Source organism: Oryza glaberrima, chromosome 2 (genome assembly GCF_000147395.1).
Source record: "Oryza glaberrima chromosome 2, OglaRS2, whole genome shotgun sequence".
Lineage (NCBI taxonomy): Eukaryota > Viridiplantae > Streptophyta > Magnoliopsida > Poales > Poaceae > Oryza > Oryza glaberrima.
The window spans coordinates 18605536-18622582 of NC_068327.1; the positions used below are offsets into that span (position 1 = coordinate 18605536).

At 44.7% G+C, this 17047-nt stretch overlaps 1 protein-coding gene across 1 annotated transcript; it reads right to left on the minus strand.

Annotated features, from left to right (window-relative positions):
* Nucleotides 1-10272: 10272 nt before the first annotated feature.
* Nucleotides 10273-16303, minus strand: LOC127761756 (potassium transporter 20). Its single transcript, XM_052286083.1, has 8 exons — nt 15909-16303; nt 15584-15806; nt 15167-15415; nt 14986-15036; nt 12160-12420; nt 12032-12084; nt 11816-11930; nt 10273-11698 (listed from the first exon to the last, which is right to left on the minus strand). The coding sequence occupies exons 1-8, from the start codon at nt 16023-16025 to the stop codon at nt 10524-10526; spliced, it is 2244 nt and encodes a 747-aa protein (XP_052142043.1). The 5' UTR covers nt 16026-16303; the 3' UTR covers nt 10273-10523.
* Nucleotides 16304-17047: the final 744 nt, after the last annotated feature.

Genomic DNA, 17047 nt, shown 5'->3' on the forward strand with positions numbered 1-17047 from the left:
CTGGCTTGTTCATACGATGGAGAGGATAGTGTAAGTTCAGACCCACCAAATGCGTCTTTTCCTACCTCCACCCCCAAGACAAGTTTTGTATTATCTCTTCGAGCCTTTCTGTTGTAGCAAGCTGATTCTGATTCTCGGTGAGTTCATAGATATCGAGGCATTCATTGAGTATGTTTCCTTTTGCTTCCATTTTGGTTCAATCAATTCATACAATTGGTGCTTCGGTATACTGCTACTCATTTGGCACCCTTGTGGACATAAATTTGCTTCCTGGTTCCACATTCTTCACAAACATATGCACACAAGCTGTTTGTACAATGCTTGGCAAGATGAATCTTTGTGATTATAGTGTATTTGCTATTTGTGTTATCAACTAACTGTTGGCAGAATCGCTGGTAACTGTATTGCCATGGCCCTGCTCACCAGTAACTGTATTGCCATTCAGGTTTTAGCCCTTGGCATCTTCCAAGCCATTTTGCTTTCACATATTCAGAATTGACTGAAATTCATTTATCGTTACAACTAATGTCGGTGATCAGTTTTCCTGGAAAATATTTGTTGAAAATATATGTAACAGCACCCAAATGTATTAGGGTGTGGAAAATGCTTCAAACTAAGGCTATTCAGACCCATATTCACCTATTTACAGTGAGCATTAGGGTCATTTTATAGAAAACGTTGTCGAGGAGATCTAGAAGTTATTATAAGTTAGGTCTGCTGCTTCATTATAATAGATCATATGTGTATTTCTGAATATATCTTCTGTGGCAAGCTGCTTTGGCAATCCCAGTTGCTGTCCAGAGTAAAGATTTTCATGTGGCTTGCGCTAAAGGGCAGATGCCTCATGGCTGACAATCTACAGAAAATAGGTGGCCTCATCAGGCGAATTGCTCCCTATGCAACCTGGCATTTCGAGATGACACCCAACCTTTTGTTCAATGTGCTTTCACAAACAGGATTTGGAGATTGCTCAGGAGCTAAGTGAATGTTGGCTTTCCGCTTCCAAGTGACCTCAATGTTGACTTGGCTGATTGGCGGATGGCTTCAAGGAGAAGCTTCAGAGATTGTCTCAGAAAAGTTTTCGATACTCTCTTCTTCTTCAGAGATTGTCTCAGGAAGTTGTATGGCTGTGCAGCTCTTTGGTGACATCAAAGAAAAAATCACAATCTGGAGGGAGGCAGGCTTCATGGTAGGCGAAAAACGATTGGTATTATTCCTTTCGCAGTTTTTTCTCTCCCGCTCTTTGTAACCGGTTTTGACAGCTTCTTGTGGATGCTTAGTTTGTAACACCATCTTCTAATCTTAATGAATTTGCTTAGCCTACTCTTGGGCCAGTCTGGCTAAAATAAATGCAATCAGAGTTATACTTCATTTGTCGGAAACATAACTTGTAAAAATAAAACCAATCATTTTTATCCTAACAAAAGACTGCTCAATGCTGCAATAATTTCTGTTGAAAAAGGAAGTGGCAAAACAGCATGTCTTTTGCTACTTTGTTCTGTCTGTTTTTCTTGAAGCATTCTCTAACTTTATTGTGATCAGTCTTTTGAAAAGGCTATATTAAAGAAATTTCTTATTTTGTTTAGGTTCTTTCTATATGCAAAAATTAATAGCTCTATAAATTCAATAGCTAAAGAGAAGCAATGTTCAGAAAAGTTGAATATGCACTTGATATATATATATATATATATATATATATATATATATATATATATATATATATATATATATATATATATATATATATGTTTTACCTACAAATTCATTTTTATCCTCTAATATACCGAGCCAAACGATGGATGTAAATGATTTTTTATTTAGTTCGCAGAACAACGTAAATGAATGTTTTGGTAGAAAATGGCGTTTGTAAACACAGCAATTTCTATGTGATAATGTTCTTAAAATATCCCAAGTCCCCTAAATCATAGCAATCTATATTTGAGAGCTCATTAATTAACAAGAAACCGGTTGAGGTTGATGTGTTGGCTAGAAAATATATATAGCCGGCCACTAACAAATAAATGATATAATATAGTCTATTTATTTTATATTACCAAATCTAGAGGAAAATAAAGAAGATTCAATGTTTGCTTGCTACAAATAAAGAAGATTCAATGTTCAATATTACGTAAGAAAAGTTCTACAAAAAAAGTCAACCTAAAATGCACTACACGTACCAAAAGAATTCAGATTGAAAACTATCAAAAGCAATTTACAATGTCAAATATAATGTAAAGAACCAATATTACTAGAAAAATATAAATTACATAAGCATTTCAATTTCTATGTTGGTTCTAAATACAATCCTCAGTGGTGTAAACTTTTAATTCAAAAAAATAAATAAGTTTATAATATGTAAATTTATAAAAATAAAAATTAAATAACTGAATTTTTTCATAAAGGTGTTGAAATAATTTCATATGAATATTTTAAATCAAATCTCTTAAAGTTGTATTCTGGAATAAAGGGTTGAATACAAGTTTCCTAAATGTGAGATTTTTTACTTTGATAAAGCCAAGTAAGTGGAGGATACTATTTGATTGTAATTCTGGATCCTTCTTTTTTAGATATCTTGGTATTTTCATTCATTATTGAAAACTACGGAATGTTGATTGGAAAGGAGTTGAAGATAGATTTGAGAAGAAAGGTAAAAACATGTCATACGGTGGGATACTAGTTATAGAATAATGTAACACTGTAAATGTAATTGGTTCAGCAAAGACCCAGATCTCAACTCATTTGTACTATATACTGATACTGACAGTAGTTCACATGATTAATGATTTATTGGTTTGTGGCCAAGTGCACTTGCCAAAGTGTTTCTAAAGTTCAAGCGTCATCAGAATGACTGCATATAGAGTTTGTAACCGATAAATCATAGTTATTATGTGGAACCGTGTGATTTGATGTTTTTGCAGCCCTTAATTTCTTTTCTTTCACTACGAACATTTTGAGCAATTAGAACAACTTGCGTTTTCTTATTGTGAATTTTGACCCGAACGAACAGCAGGATATACTCCGTAACAACTCTAGATCCTTACATAAATAGCTTGCGTATACTTATATTGTTACAAGATAAACTCAACAATTTAATTACATACATCTTTGCTTATATTTGCACTATTGGTAGCACATTAAGAAGCATTTGTTGGAAATTTGGTCATAATTCGGCATATTTTAATCCAAAATATTAAGACAATAAACATAACATTTACAATATGAGTAGATCTAGTGACAGTGCTAGATGTATACAACTTGAGTATGCTTAATATGAAATAAGCATCAACATTTACATAGTAACGCAATGCTGCCATTGCGAAGAGTATTAACAAAGAAACATCTAATAGAATCAGGAGAATGAAAGTATACCCCGAGAACGTCCCACCGTTGGATTTTGAGGCAGTATTGCCTCCGTTGATGTCGTTCATCTTCTTGTCTCCAATCTCCATTGACATCTTGGTGAAGGCGCCGATGCAGCAGCAGTAGCCGCGAAGAACAAGAGCAGTCGCGCTTGAAGCGCTACACAAAAACTTGATCGTCCGCCTACCCGTGCAAGTTCTCAAGCGGACGGAGTTCCGGAGGCATCTGCTCGTCCCATACACCTGTGCGCGCAGGTGAACAGAACCGGGGAAGGATCTACAGCTCAGGAACAGAGGAGGAGGAACTCGAAGTGCAAGAATCGTGAAGAACTTCGTCCGTCCTTCTGCTCGCTGCGGAGTATATATATGCGAGCGCAAGAGTAACGTTCGGAGTCATCAACCGCGGTGTTTAATTTCGTAACCGACGCGCTCGTTAATACGGAATCAATTCACGGCGTTTAATTCCGTAACCGACGGAATCAATTCACGACGTTTAATTCCGTAACCGACGGAATCAATTCATGGTGTTTAATTCCGTAACCGACGGAATCAATTCACGATGTTTAATTCCGTAACCGATGCGTTCATTGATACAAAATCAATTCTCCGTGTTTATTACCGTCCGTTACAAAACGAGAGAGCGCAGCAGCAGCAGCTGTCTGCCTCGCCTTGCCTCGCCCCGCCTGTTGTCCGCGCACCATCTCAACCGGTCAACAGAGACTCTCTACTAGCTCCGTATTTAAGTTGAGACCTCTTCACTTAGATTTCCAAGGTGGTATTATTACTCATAGCACTTAATGTGGGGCCAATGGAATTTATTAGGATTTAATTGGGCCTAGCCCATTAATCTAATAGCATTATGATATTCCCGCAGTAACACGCGAGATATCAACTAGTTAAACTTAATGAAGTGCACCGGTCATACCATCGTATCGCCGCTGGTCATATCACTCTTTCACTACTGGTCAGACCCTCATGTTGTCTCCGATCAAACGGCCGCCTTGCCATCGGTTAGACTGTAGCCTTCCTGATTGTGCCACCTAATGCTCGTCGTTGTCGATCAATAAAAATAGATCAACTTTATTGAATCAAGTTATGTTTATAAAGTGTGTCCAAAGACTTCTCTCTTTAACTCATGAACTAGAATTGAAGTCTCAAAGCAAGTCCTAACTTTGGATGCACTTAGCTGTTAATTCTACTAGAACTAGAAATTCTAATCACATAGGAAACCCCTTGAACCAAGGAAATAGCATCCCTTTACAACTCCAAACTCCAAACTTGGATTTCAATCCAAATTTGACTCCGGTTTTTTAAATGCGCACAACACACCATATATGCCATATGGAAACATTCAACTGCACATGCATTGCTCTCTAACTTGAGCATCTCACGTGATTTTCTTGACTGTCTGGACCTCAGCTTTTCCCAAGCCTAATCCCGATCCATCACCTGCTATACTCTCATGACCTCAAGCAACATCTACACATGAACAACAAAAAACTATATATTCAAATAGAAGTTCACACTAACTTGACTCACATTAGCACACAACAGTATTACATACGTATAGAAATCATCTAGAAGTCATAAATATGAAGCAATCTAGAAAATCCATGCAGACAACCCTAAACCGATTCTCTCCAGGAATTTACTGGTCTGACCGTTAGGCTGCCCAGTCAAACATCACCAACACCTACAGTCTGACCGACACCCACTGAGCACACTGTACATCATCAGAAAATACTATTCACTAGTTTTTTTTTTCCAAACCACTTACCTCTGACAATTGTTCACTACATAGATTAAATCAATACTTTGATTTAACATGCACTACTACCATCCATGACCATGAGAAAAAAATATAGGATTTTAACAAGAATGTAAGTGTAAAATAGAGGAGCGCGAAACATACGGAATGACCATTTGATTGAATCCCAGAAAAAACACATGACTTTGAAGAGACATAAAGACATAAAAGAAAGTTTCCATGTTGTTGGACCTCATGTTAAATTTCCTTCAAAAGACATAAGAGGATTTTCTTAGGATTTATTTGTATTCAATCCTTTGAACAAAGGGTTATTTGTATTCAAAACTTGCATAAAGTTTTCTATGTTTTTTGTGTTTATACATTTTTTATAAAACTAACACTTTGTAATTTAAATGGTATACATCACTTCTTTTGAGGTATAGCATGAAATGTTTTGGCAGGTTTAAGTTTTATTACATGGAATACCCAACGACTACATAACTATTAGTATAATTATTTTTTTAAACAACACACAAGATAATTCGACAATCTGTAGTGATAGAGCCATAGAGGAGCGAAAAATTACAAGACTATAGTCCTGAATGGCTATAGCCAGGATAAATAAAAAGAGATAACCGCATCACGCGTCTGCAACTAGAACCTAGTACTAATGAGACAAGAACATGACATCCCAAAGAAAAAGGATATTCTAAATGATGCCTTCTAGAAGGATACGACACCGAGAGTGTCACTATGGCCCGTCTTGTGGTTCAGGACGTGGTTTTCACCTAGAGGAATCCATCAGGAGCATGAGAGATCACTCAAGAACGTCCTAAGGAAAAAAAAATAGAGCCAGCAAGCATCGCGATGCTAGCCCAGAGAGGCTAGCTTTTGCCCATAATCTTCCTGCTCCCCCGTGTCGAAGTCTCATATGTAGTACATAGAACCCATCACCAATTGCACTCCTTCGACGCGCAACCACCACGCTAATGCCTTGTCTTTGGCTGGCCATCAAGTAGGTGTTGGTATTTGCTACACACACAGATAAATTCGCAAGTGCACGGATACCACTGTAGCACATCCCCTTAGAGTATTCCAAGGGTATAGAACACAATGAACGTGTGTGTGTATCTATGAACAAGATTCAACCAAGGACAACAACTAAATGGTAGATTTAGGATAAAGAGGATTCCTACGGAATGCTTCGGTTACCGGCCCACCCCTGGTTTGCTAAGCTGAGTCCGGTCTTGAGCTCTGTGATGTACCCAAACGTGGAGGGATGCAAAGGACGAACATGGATGTCACCACCTGCTGCTTACCTCACTTTCCGTGGAGCACATAACAAATGAAAGTAACGTCTAACCTAGACACCACGTCTACCTTATCGATTACTACTCTAGCCTCGGCCAAGAATTTCCTTCTTTATCCAGTGTCTTATACTAGAGCACTCAATATAAATACTAAGCGATGAATCTGCACGGATTAGAATATATCTCACTTAGATAAACTAACCAAATAACATAAAGAAATCTCAAATACTTACTTTATAAAAGAAGCATCTACTAAGGAACAAGATGGAGAAAGTGTTGACACTCCGGCACTCCTCCGAGACTCCAATGGAGAGAGTGCCGATAACTCCGGCAGTCCTTCATAACTCCCCTGGAGAGAACTCCGAACTTTAGGCCGGGAACCCCGCATAACCGCCATTGGGCAATCATCAGGAGTGTACACGTGGAAGTAGATAGTAAGAGGAGCCAATGTCTGTTCGGTCGACGTAGCTTTCATAGGTCATAGACTGCCCTCACAGACCAAGACATGCCTTTTCTGCACACTTTGTCCTCACTCTCTTCCCGGTCGGTCACCCATCCCAAATTGCTCCAGGCCAAGCATGCACACTTTGTCCTCACTCGTGCGCACCCGGGAAGAATTTCCCGGTCGGTCACCCATCCCAAATTGCTCCAGGCCAAGCACGCTTAACGGTTAATATAAGTATTCTACTAATCCTATTAAGCCCTGGGCTAGGATGTCACATCCTCACCCGCTTAAGAGAGATCGACGCCCCCGTCGATCAACCCAAGGCCATGCCTGCGCAACTGCGACACACGCGCCCGTGACTGCGCTCACAGACCAACACAGGTCTTTTCTGCACACTTTGTCCTCACTCGTGCGCACACGGGAAGAATTTCCCGGTCGGTTACTCATCTCAAATTACTCCGGGCCAAGCACGCTTAACCCTGGAGTTCTTTGGACATTGGCTTCCGGAAAAGAAGTTGTAACTTGTTAATATGAGTATTCTATTAATCTTATTAAGCCCTGGGCTGGGATGTCACAGGTCACCTCCCGGCCTCTCCTTCGGCTAGGGGGATGCCTGATCGGCCACTAACATGTTGTACCTTGGTTGGGGCTTAATTATAGGTGGTTTTGATTGACATGTGTACCCTCCAATCTATGTAATCGCATTCTGAGTGTCCGGAGGTGTATTTTGTCGCATGGCAGGTGGTTTTCGTCCATAATTCACATGCATACAAACATTCACCAAGACTTATGGAAATGGTTAGTAGTAATCACTACCTCTAAGTTTGGTATTTCATTTTATATTCTTTCATTTGATTTTATGCAGGAATTGACGGTCGAATTTGGTACTTAAGGACCATCAGTAGTAGGAGCTCAACATCTAGTGCGCTCCAAATCCATCCCTGTAGTTGGATCCAGTCTCCCCACACTAGCCAACCAATGTGACCATTTTATAGTGGCAAGGCGCTGCCACAAGAGAACTAGCGTCAGGATTAGGACCCGACGTAGCCCTACAACGCCCACCTCACAGCACCACCACAGGCCACCAATCTGCATCGCTGCCACCTCGTCCTATTGCCTCCTGCCGCCACCAAAGCTCCGGCCAGCATGCCATGCCGTGGCATGCACGCTGTCCCTGGCCTCCCAACGGCCACCGAGTCGGCCTCCCACAGTCCTACCGCCATCGGGCACGCCTGCTTGCGCCGCGCCTCCTCGCGCCGCACAAGCCTACCGTCGCTGTCAGCCACGCCTCTGCGCTAAACTAGCCCTCAGTTGGGAGTAGCCACCCTGTCAATGGGAGGATCAACTGCTCCCAACCGGCGCCGCTCTGCTCCTAGCCGGCGCTATCCGCTTCCTCTCACGCTGTCACAACCTCCACCTACCTCTCGTCGTCGACATCGCGCCCTTCCTACCCCGCCCCTCCACCTCATCACCGTTTCCAGTTTGGGAGCCGGCCTCCCGTGTTGGGGAGGCCGGATCTGGCAAGGGACGCCAGATTTAGCGGTGTCACCTCACCGTCGTTGCCCTGGTCGACTCTGCCTCATCGTTGTCATCCTGCTCAACACCGCTCTCCTCTTCATCGCTGGCAGCCGGCCCCTCAAGGCGCCGACTCTAGCCTAGCACCGTTACGGCCATCGCCGCATTGGATCTAGTTTGGGTCATGGGCTCCAACCCTCGACCTTGGGGAGAAAAGGAAGGCCCTGCCACCGCCGCCATCCTGTGGCCAGCCGGTTTCCGGCGGTCCGCTCGGGCGGTGGCGAGGCAGAGGAGGGAAGGAGGTGGGCATGGTGGTGCGGCAGCGGACGTCACCGTCTGTGTCGCCCCTGCTGTAGGAGTGACGTGGGGGCCCCTATTGATAGTCTTTCTGTCCAATGGGACATATATGGGATCAAAGCCAATAAAATAGTCCATTAGGCATTTCTAAAGTTCAGTTTATGTTATATTTTATTGGCGCACTTCTAAGATAAGGGCTGCAGCAAAATGAGGCAAGGTGGTCTAAAAGTTTAGAAATTTGTAATGGGCAAGACGGTGTATAAAAAAGATACATTCAACTGTAAAAAATAGAGTTGCAGCCATCACAAATCACTGTGGTTATGTTTTTATCTGATAATAATCGTAAATAATACGGTTCAAGTCCAACTGTATGGTGATTTATCTGGCGATGGTATTTTGGATTTGCTCGCCTCGTCTGACCTAGAGATGGCAACGGGGAATTCACCATCGGGGGTCACATTTGCGTCCCCGTTCCCGTGATATTAAAATTTCACCGTCCCCGTCCCCACCAATCACCATGGGGCAACATTTCACCCACCCCCATCACCACGCGGTGAATTAATCCCCGTGGTTACCCCCGTAGGGAGAATCAGAGAAGGGATAGCGGACAGCGTGCGCGCCGCAAGGACAGCGGGAGGCGGCACACGCTGTGAGAGGCGGCTTAGGCCATGTTCCCATTGATCGATCGATCTCGTGGCAAGGCCGAAGCCATGGTTGGCAGATGGCTGGAGGCGGCCGGCGGTGTGACGACGACTGGAGGCCTGGGGCAGTTCATTCAGTGACACCAAATAGAAGTACAAGTAAAGCGCCAAAAGCCGTCACCCGGGCTGCCCTATGTAACCCATCCTGGACAGTGCCCACTGAATTTTTGGAGCGTTATGTCCCTTGAGTATGCATTAGGGCCTTCATAATGCAACGATGTGGCGTTCAACCCCACGCCCTCAAACCGAATATTCGACGAAACGTGGGTAATACGCGTCGCCAACTGAAGTTCGCGGAGCTAAACGCAGCCACTTGGTCTTTGCTTCGCTCGAGGGGGCTCGCACCAGGGAGAACGGCTGGGTGGCAAGCGCCGTGGGCTGGGTGATTTCCTCTGTTCCTCAAAAATATTTAGACCGGCCCAAGGCCACATGCATTGTGGACATGGTATCCAATAGAGTACCTGGGCATACATGGCACTCCAGGCCCGGCTAGCCCGTGGCTTGCACTGCTATCTCCCTTAGTGATATGAAGGTTGAAGGACGAGATGGTGGTTCTGAGGTATGCAAGCATTCATGACAACTGTGGTTGTAGCTTCTTTGAAGTAAATATCGGGGGATCATTCCATTATCTTAAAAAGAAGTATTCATGACAACTATCAACCTCTTGGAATACGGTTTGCTTGCCTCTGTGAGGTGATTACAGTCTTTTGGAATGAACTTGTTTGTATGAATTGTGACAGATCTGTTGCTCTTTTGAGTTTCATCGTTTTATCCTCAAAGAGACCATTTTGCGCAATCCGTACGTGATCTAGTACTCAAATTAACAACTAGTAGTGCTTCGTTTGCTAAAATGACTCTAGAACATACACCATTATATATCACCAAGGTAGACCAGAAAACAAATGCAAAAAAATAAGAGAAAAAAAAAGTGACTAAAGGGATATTTGGTACAACTCCTACTCCAAGAATGGAGCAGAACTGACTACTGAGTAGAAGTAGAATTGATGCTACATCCTTTGTAGTGTAATTTTTAGTATATAGCGGACCGACAGCTCTACTCTATGTATTATCCAGGATATTACGAGTGTTCGGTACATGTCTAGCTCTATGTGATAAGAATCTCGAAGTAAGAGCTATACCAAACAGGCCCTAAATCTCATAAGTGATCCCAACCTTGAGCAGCTGGTCCTTAGGAATGGACAGCGCCTTGTGTTCCTCCCTAAGGTTTTTCCTCAAGCGAGTGTAGACGTAGTTGACGACTATCTGCTTCATCAACGACGACCCCGGCGCCGCCTCCACGTTCGCCTCCCCCATCAGGTACACCAACCCTCGCTCCGCCTCCGCGTCGATCAACCGCTTCTCCTCCGCCGCCATCTCCTCCGCCCTCCTCAGCACGCCGTCGTCATCGCCACCGCCGCCGCCGCCGCCGTCCTCCGCGCATTGGCAGGCGAAGACGGCCTCCTCGTAGACGAACACCTTGAGGCGGTCGAGGAGGAAGGCGGCGAACTCCTTGGCGCCCTCGAGCGGGTCGGTGTAGCCGTAGCGCGCCACGCAGCGGAAGATGCGGTGGCCGGCGTCGGGGCCGACCCGCTGGAAGATGAAGCGCTCCGCGGGAGCCACCCGCGGGATGGGGAGGTGCTTGATGGACATGAACACGAAGACGGCGTGCACGGAGGGGATCTTGTCCACGAGCCGCGGGAACACCGGCGGGATCCCCTGGACGAGCTCCGTGTAGAGCAGGCCGACGCCGGGGACGCGCCGCACGTCGCGCCGCGCCAGCAGCGCCGCCATCTCGTCGGGCGGCACGATGTGGTCCAGCTCATACCAGTACCGCTTCACGTGGACGTAGTGCCACGTCGCCATGAGCGCCATGAGCACCAGCGAGAAGCAGAAGGGGAGGTACCCGCCCTCGGCAAACTTGGAGAGGATCGACGAGAGGTAGAGGAACTCGGTGAAGGTGAACACGACGTAGAACGCGGCGATGAACGGCAGCCGCACCTTCCAGATGAGCAGCATCACCACCGTTATGAGGTGGGTGGTGATGGAGAACACCATGACGACGCAGATGCCGTAGGCGTTGCCGATGTTCGCCGTGGTCTGGAACGCCACCGTGATGGCGACGCTGGCGACGCCGATGAGGAAGTTCACCTCCGGGATGTACACCTGCCCCTCGTACTTGTTCGACGTGTGCAGCACCTCAACCCGCGGGAAGCAACCCAGCGGCAGCGCCTTGGACAGGATGGCGAACGCCCCCGACAGCATCGCCTGGCTCGCGATGATCGCCGCCATGATCGCCACCATGAACACCGGCCAGAACAGCGGCGCTGCACATGACATTTCAGATCAGACCACCCACCCACCAATTCACATGCATTTCCAAGTGAAATGTAACAAAAGAAAAAGAAGTTCAATTCCAAGGGACCAAAGGATGCCTACTGTACCTGGGAGGGATTTGTAGAAGGTGTCGCCAACATCTTCCGGAAATTTGCGCAGGTAGGCAGCTTGACCCATGTAGCATAGCGCGACCGAGGGGAAGAGGACGCAGGTGAAGCTCAGCTGCAATTCAGAAGGAACTAACGCAATGAACAATGCAAGAATTTCAGTCGTGATGACTGACCAAATGAAGAGATTGGGATCTCATTAAGCTGGCATACTACCTGGATTGCCCTGATGTTGAAATGGCCAAGGTCAGCAAACATGGCCTCCGTGCCTGCCACATTGCACAAACATGGCCTTAGCTTGGTTTAGTAACAAGAGGTGTCTAGCTATGTCAAAGTGAGGTCACCTGTGATGCAGAGGACAGCGCCCCCAAGGGAGACCCAGGCCTCCTTGCCGTTCCTCCTGAAGTAATCGATGATGTACATGGGGTTGAAGGCCCGGAGGATGGTGATCTCGTGCACCGCGAGGTTGTACGCCCCGATGCCGGCGATGAGGGCGAACCACACCGAGATGACCGGCGCGAAGGAGTAGCCCACCTTGTCGGTCCCGAACCGCTGCACCGAGAACAGCACGATCAGGATGGGTACCGAGATCCACACCACTTGCACTGTAGCAAAAACGACAATGCAAAAATAATTCAGACGCTATTGAGAACAAGCTTGACATGCAGTGACGACTTCTCTGGTGGCCAGTAGTTTGTGCGACTAGCATATTTTATTGTAAAAAATATTGATATGTCATTTAGGCCCCGTTTGGCGCAGATCTAGCTCCCAGCTCCAACTTACTTAGAGCTAGAGCTATGCCAAACTGTCCAAATCCTCTATTTTAGGGAGTGGAGTTAGCAGAGCTACCCTAAAAAATGAACTACGCTGTTGGAGCTGGATTTTTGCTGCTCCACTTCAACTCAAAAGACCCACTACCCTTTAATTTTTTAACATATTTACACAAAAATACCACTTAACTACCCAAACTCACCTCCTCACCCCCTCTCTCTCTCTCCTCTCTCTCTCTCTCAACCTTTACCTCTCCCATGGGCAGGCGCGGTTGGCGGCGGGGTCGATGGCGGCGCTCCGACGGGACGGCGCGTGGCCGGTGCGTGGCGGGCGGTGGCTTGGAGGCGCGTGGGTGACGCATAGCCAGCGGCGGGCGGCACGCGGCTGGCCACAGGCGGCGCGTGCGGGGATGGCGTGAGGGTAGCGGGTGGTGGGCGGCGTGCGGACGGCACATGCAAGGACTACACGCGACCGGCGATGGGTGGCGTATGTCGTGACGTCGACCTAGGGCTTCATGAGTTGGGGATTGCATTTTTTTCCATTTTGTTCAATTTTAGATCTGGAGCTGAAAGCTAGCCAAACACTTCTCAGCTGGTCTCCAACTCCCACGGGAGCCAGCTCCCACTGGAGTGAGAATTTGGAGCCAAAACAAACGAGGCCTTAAACTATGGCTGAACTAACTAACCAATATCTTATATTATGATTAATAGTAATTCATATACTCATAAAGCGAATATGATGGATTCTTTAGCATTCTGTTAATAATGTAACAAATCGAAAGTATATAAACTTTATGGTATACTCCCTCCGTCCCAAAAAAGACAAACCCTGATTTCCGTGTCCAATGTTTGACCGTCCTTCTTATTTGAAAAAATTATGAAAAAATTAAAAAGACAAGTCAGGCATAAAATATTAATCATGTTTTATCATCTAACAACAATGAAAATACAAATTATAAAAAAATTTCATATAAGACGGACAGTCAAAGTTGGACACGGAAACCCAGAGTTTGCCTTTTTTTTTGGGACGGAGGGAGTATTAGTTTATCTTCCCTCTATCTATATCTTTAGACTTTTAGTGGCATCTTCTTATTATCTCTATTATCTTCTTCCCTACATTTATTCACCTCTAGATTATTAGTGGCATCTTCTTAGTATCTCTAATAATCTTCTTCCACCTTATAAAGATAGCAATATTATATTGTATATTTATGACTGTTTATAACATGTTTTAAATAATATATTTCTAACTATGTTCACCTCATAGGACCCTAGAAAAGCCTCAAATCAAGATAAGCAAAGGCATGCACTTTTCTCTCAATATATTTATTTTTCATCTATAAATTGATTATTTCTAAATTTTACTCATACATGAAATACTCTCACAGTAATTTTTATTTTAACCAAATATTTCAAATTTCTACATGAACCCTCTCTCTTAAAATTATTTATTTTAATCTAAATTGAAAATATTAATAAATTGAATTCCTGCAAGAACTCTTTTGTCCATAATATTTATGTTTTTAATCTAAATTTAGGTATTTCTAAATTTTACTTATGAGTGGACTATCTTAATATTATTTATTTATAATCTTAATTTTAGATGTTTCTAAATTGCATTTCTACATGGACTCTTCTCTCACTCTCAGTACTAATTATATTTTAATTTTTAATCCGAATTTTGTAATCTCCCTAAATTGTATTTCTTCATGGACTCTTACCTTAATATTAATTATTTTTCAATTTTATTCCAAATTTTGGATTTCCCTCAATTGTATATGTACATGGATTCTTTTTTTTTCATATTTTTATTCTTTATTCCAAATTTTTTATATTTAAAATTGTATACCTACTTGGATTTTTTATTAACTAGAAAAAAGGCCCGTGCGCTGCAACGAGTGAAGGCTATTTTAATCTTATTATTATTATTATTATACGGTTTAGTTAAGGTGAAATTTCATCATTGGAATTCGTTTGGATATATATATATATATATATATATATATATATATATATATATATATACATATATATATATATTAGAAAATCATGAGCTGCAGTTAGGAGTCCGATCGTCTCAAGTTAGCATGCGAGTTTTTTTAAAGAGATTTCTTATACAACTCATTTTGTATTTCCCAAAGTGAACAAATTTAAAAACCGACTCAAAATACAAATATATATTTTCAAAAGCGAACGAACTTAAAAACCGATTCATACATAGATAATGTACCAAAGCACCAGCAAAAACATCTTTAATTTTTAAAATAGTAGAGATATAGGAATTTGTAGACCATGAGAACAAACCTGGTGTTTTTTTCCCTACTATTAATACCTTTATTAAGTTGATACATGTGGCATGTTAAAACTGAAACTAATTAAGAAGTGCTTTGGTGTGCTCACATTGTGTCAGGCTTGGGGCTTTCTCCCTGATCCCACTCACTGCAGACAGCACTGCAAAGAGAACATCATCCATTCACAACAGATCAGTACTCTACTGTTCTCCAAATCTATATACACATATTGACAGTTTGACACATATTATCCATGTGCAGGAAACAAAAACTGATCGATCGATCGTTACCAGAAATCGCTGGCGTCAGTGTCCCATCACCCATGACCATGGAGGTGCCAAGGATCGTGATTGTGAACAGTGCGATCTTGGCTGCGTTGCTGGACTCCAGCTTCTGCTTCACCCACTCTGCCCTCCTCAGCTGCGAGCTCGGAGCCTCGATGCTGTAATTCGACACGTTGGCGTCCTCCGTCTGATCGTTCGGGATCATCCTGATCTTCGCGTGCCGCGATATCAGCGAGTAGAGCGCAAATGTTCCACCTGCAGCAGTACGCAAGTTCATGTAATGCACCAAGAACATGTACAAGAGAGATTATTGAGAACAATGGTGATGCATGGTTGCTGCATCGATCGAGATCATTGAATTTGAACAGGTTGGATTGGACGGATGGACGGACGTGTGGATGATCGGAGCTGATCCGAGCTCACCGTCGCCGTTGTCGTTGGCGTAGAGGACGATGAAGACGTACTTGACCATGGGGATGAGGATGAGGGTGTAGAGCATGAGGGAGAGGACGCCGACGAGGTCGTCCGGGTGCTTGACGCCGTCCGGGAACGTGCTGGAGTAGACGTACAGCGGCGACGTCCCGACGTCGCCGTACACCACGCCGATGCTCTGGAACGCCAGCTGCAGCGTCCGCGCCCAGTTCTCCTGCATGCGCGCGCCACACCAACACACACAGGCATCAGTGTCGCTGTGCCTGGCAGGCTACGAGACGAGAGAGACGGCGATGGCGAGAGCTGAGAGGCTGACCCCGGTGCCATGGCTCTTATCGTTGGAGACCTTCTCTGCGTCGCCGTAGAACGAGTCGTGGCGCCGGAGCCTGTCCGGCTCCGGCCCGGCCGCGTCATCGTCCTCCTGGACAGACATCGTCCCCGTGTCGTCGGCTGATCGATTCACGTCACCGCTGGTCCGTCACGACCGACGAGCTTCGATCTTCCGCCGTCGGCTCGACTCGTGCCACTGCCGCCGGTCACCGGGATCGTGCCGCACCCTCGTCCAGCCACCTTGCCGCCATCCACCGCGCCGGCGCCAAAGCCGTCTCGTTGCGTCCCGACGAGGTGCTCGACCGTCAAGAGGTGGTATAGAGGAAGAAGAAAAGAGGAGCCGGCAGGTGGGCCCCACCTGTCATATAGGGGAGAGAGAGAGAGGAGAAAAGTTTGGTAATTTTCCACGTGGTGCCACTAATTTTATTAGAGGGAGTACTGTCTTACCTAACCAGCTAACCTATTGGAGAACAGGATATCTTAGGACATCAAATCCTATGTAGAAATCCCTAAAGAAAGTCATTTAAGTAGTGGATTTATTGGGTACTGGGTCTTGAAGGAGCGGCTGTAAACGCAAAGACTAAAATTCTCCTACCAGCTTCCGGAATAGTAAAATCTCTTCTCCTGCATCTTTCTCACATTGTAAACACGCAGAAACCAAACTTCTTAATTCTCTCTTTCTCACATTGTACCCTAGGGCTAATTCTGGAGGAGACGCATGCACTTCAGCTGATCATTCTGTCTCTGCCTCCGCTCTAAAAGAGACACACGGGAAACTGCAAATGCCCTGTCTGCAGCTTCAGATTTGTTGTGGTTCCTGTGATCTCGCGGCTCGTCGTCAGGAAAACATTCTTCCTGCATCAGGCCATTTTTAGCTCGTGTGCCATGTTGTACCTTCACATTGTTTCTGTTTTCACTTTTTCTTTTGTTTCGGATTGAGGGTCCGGAAACGGATCGGAATGACGTGTCTTGAGCCACCAGGGAAGCCGTATTGGCTGACAATTTGTTAGGCTGGACTATTGTAAATCTTCAGTTCCTTTCGGGCTGGAAATTACTGCCAGGGCTTTGGCCGGCAAGAGTTGTTGGACCTAGTATTCTAGCTCGGGCTGCCATGAAATTTGCACT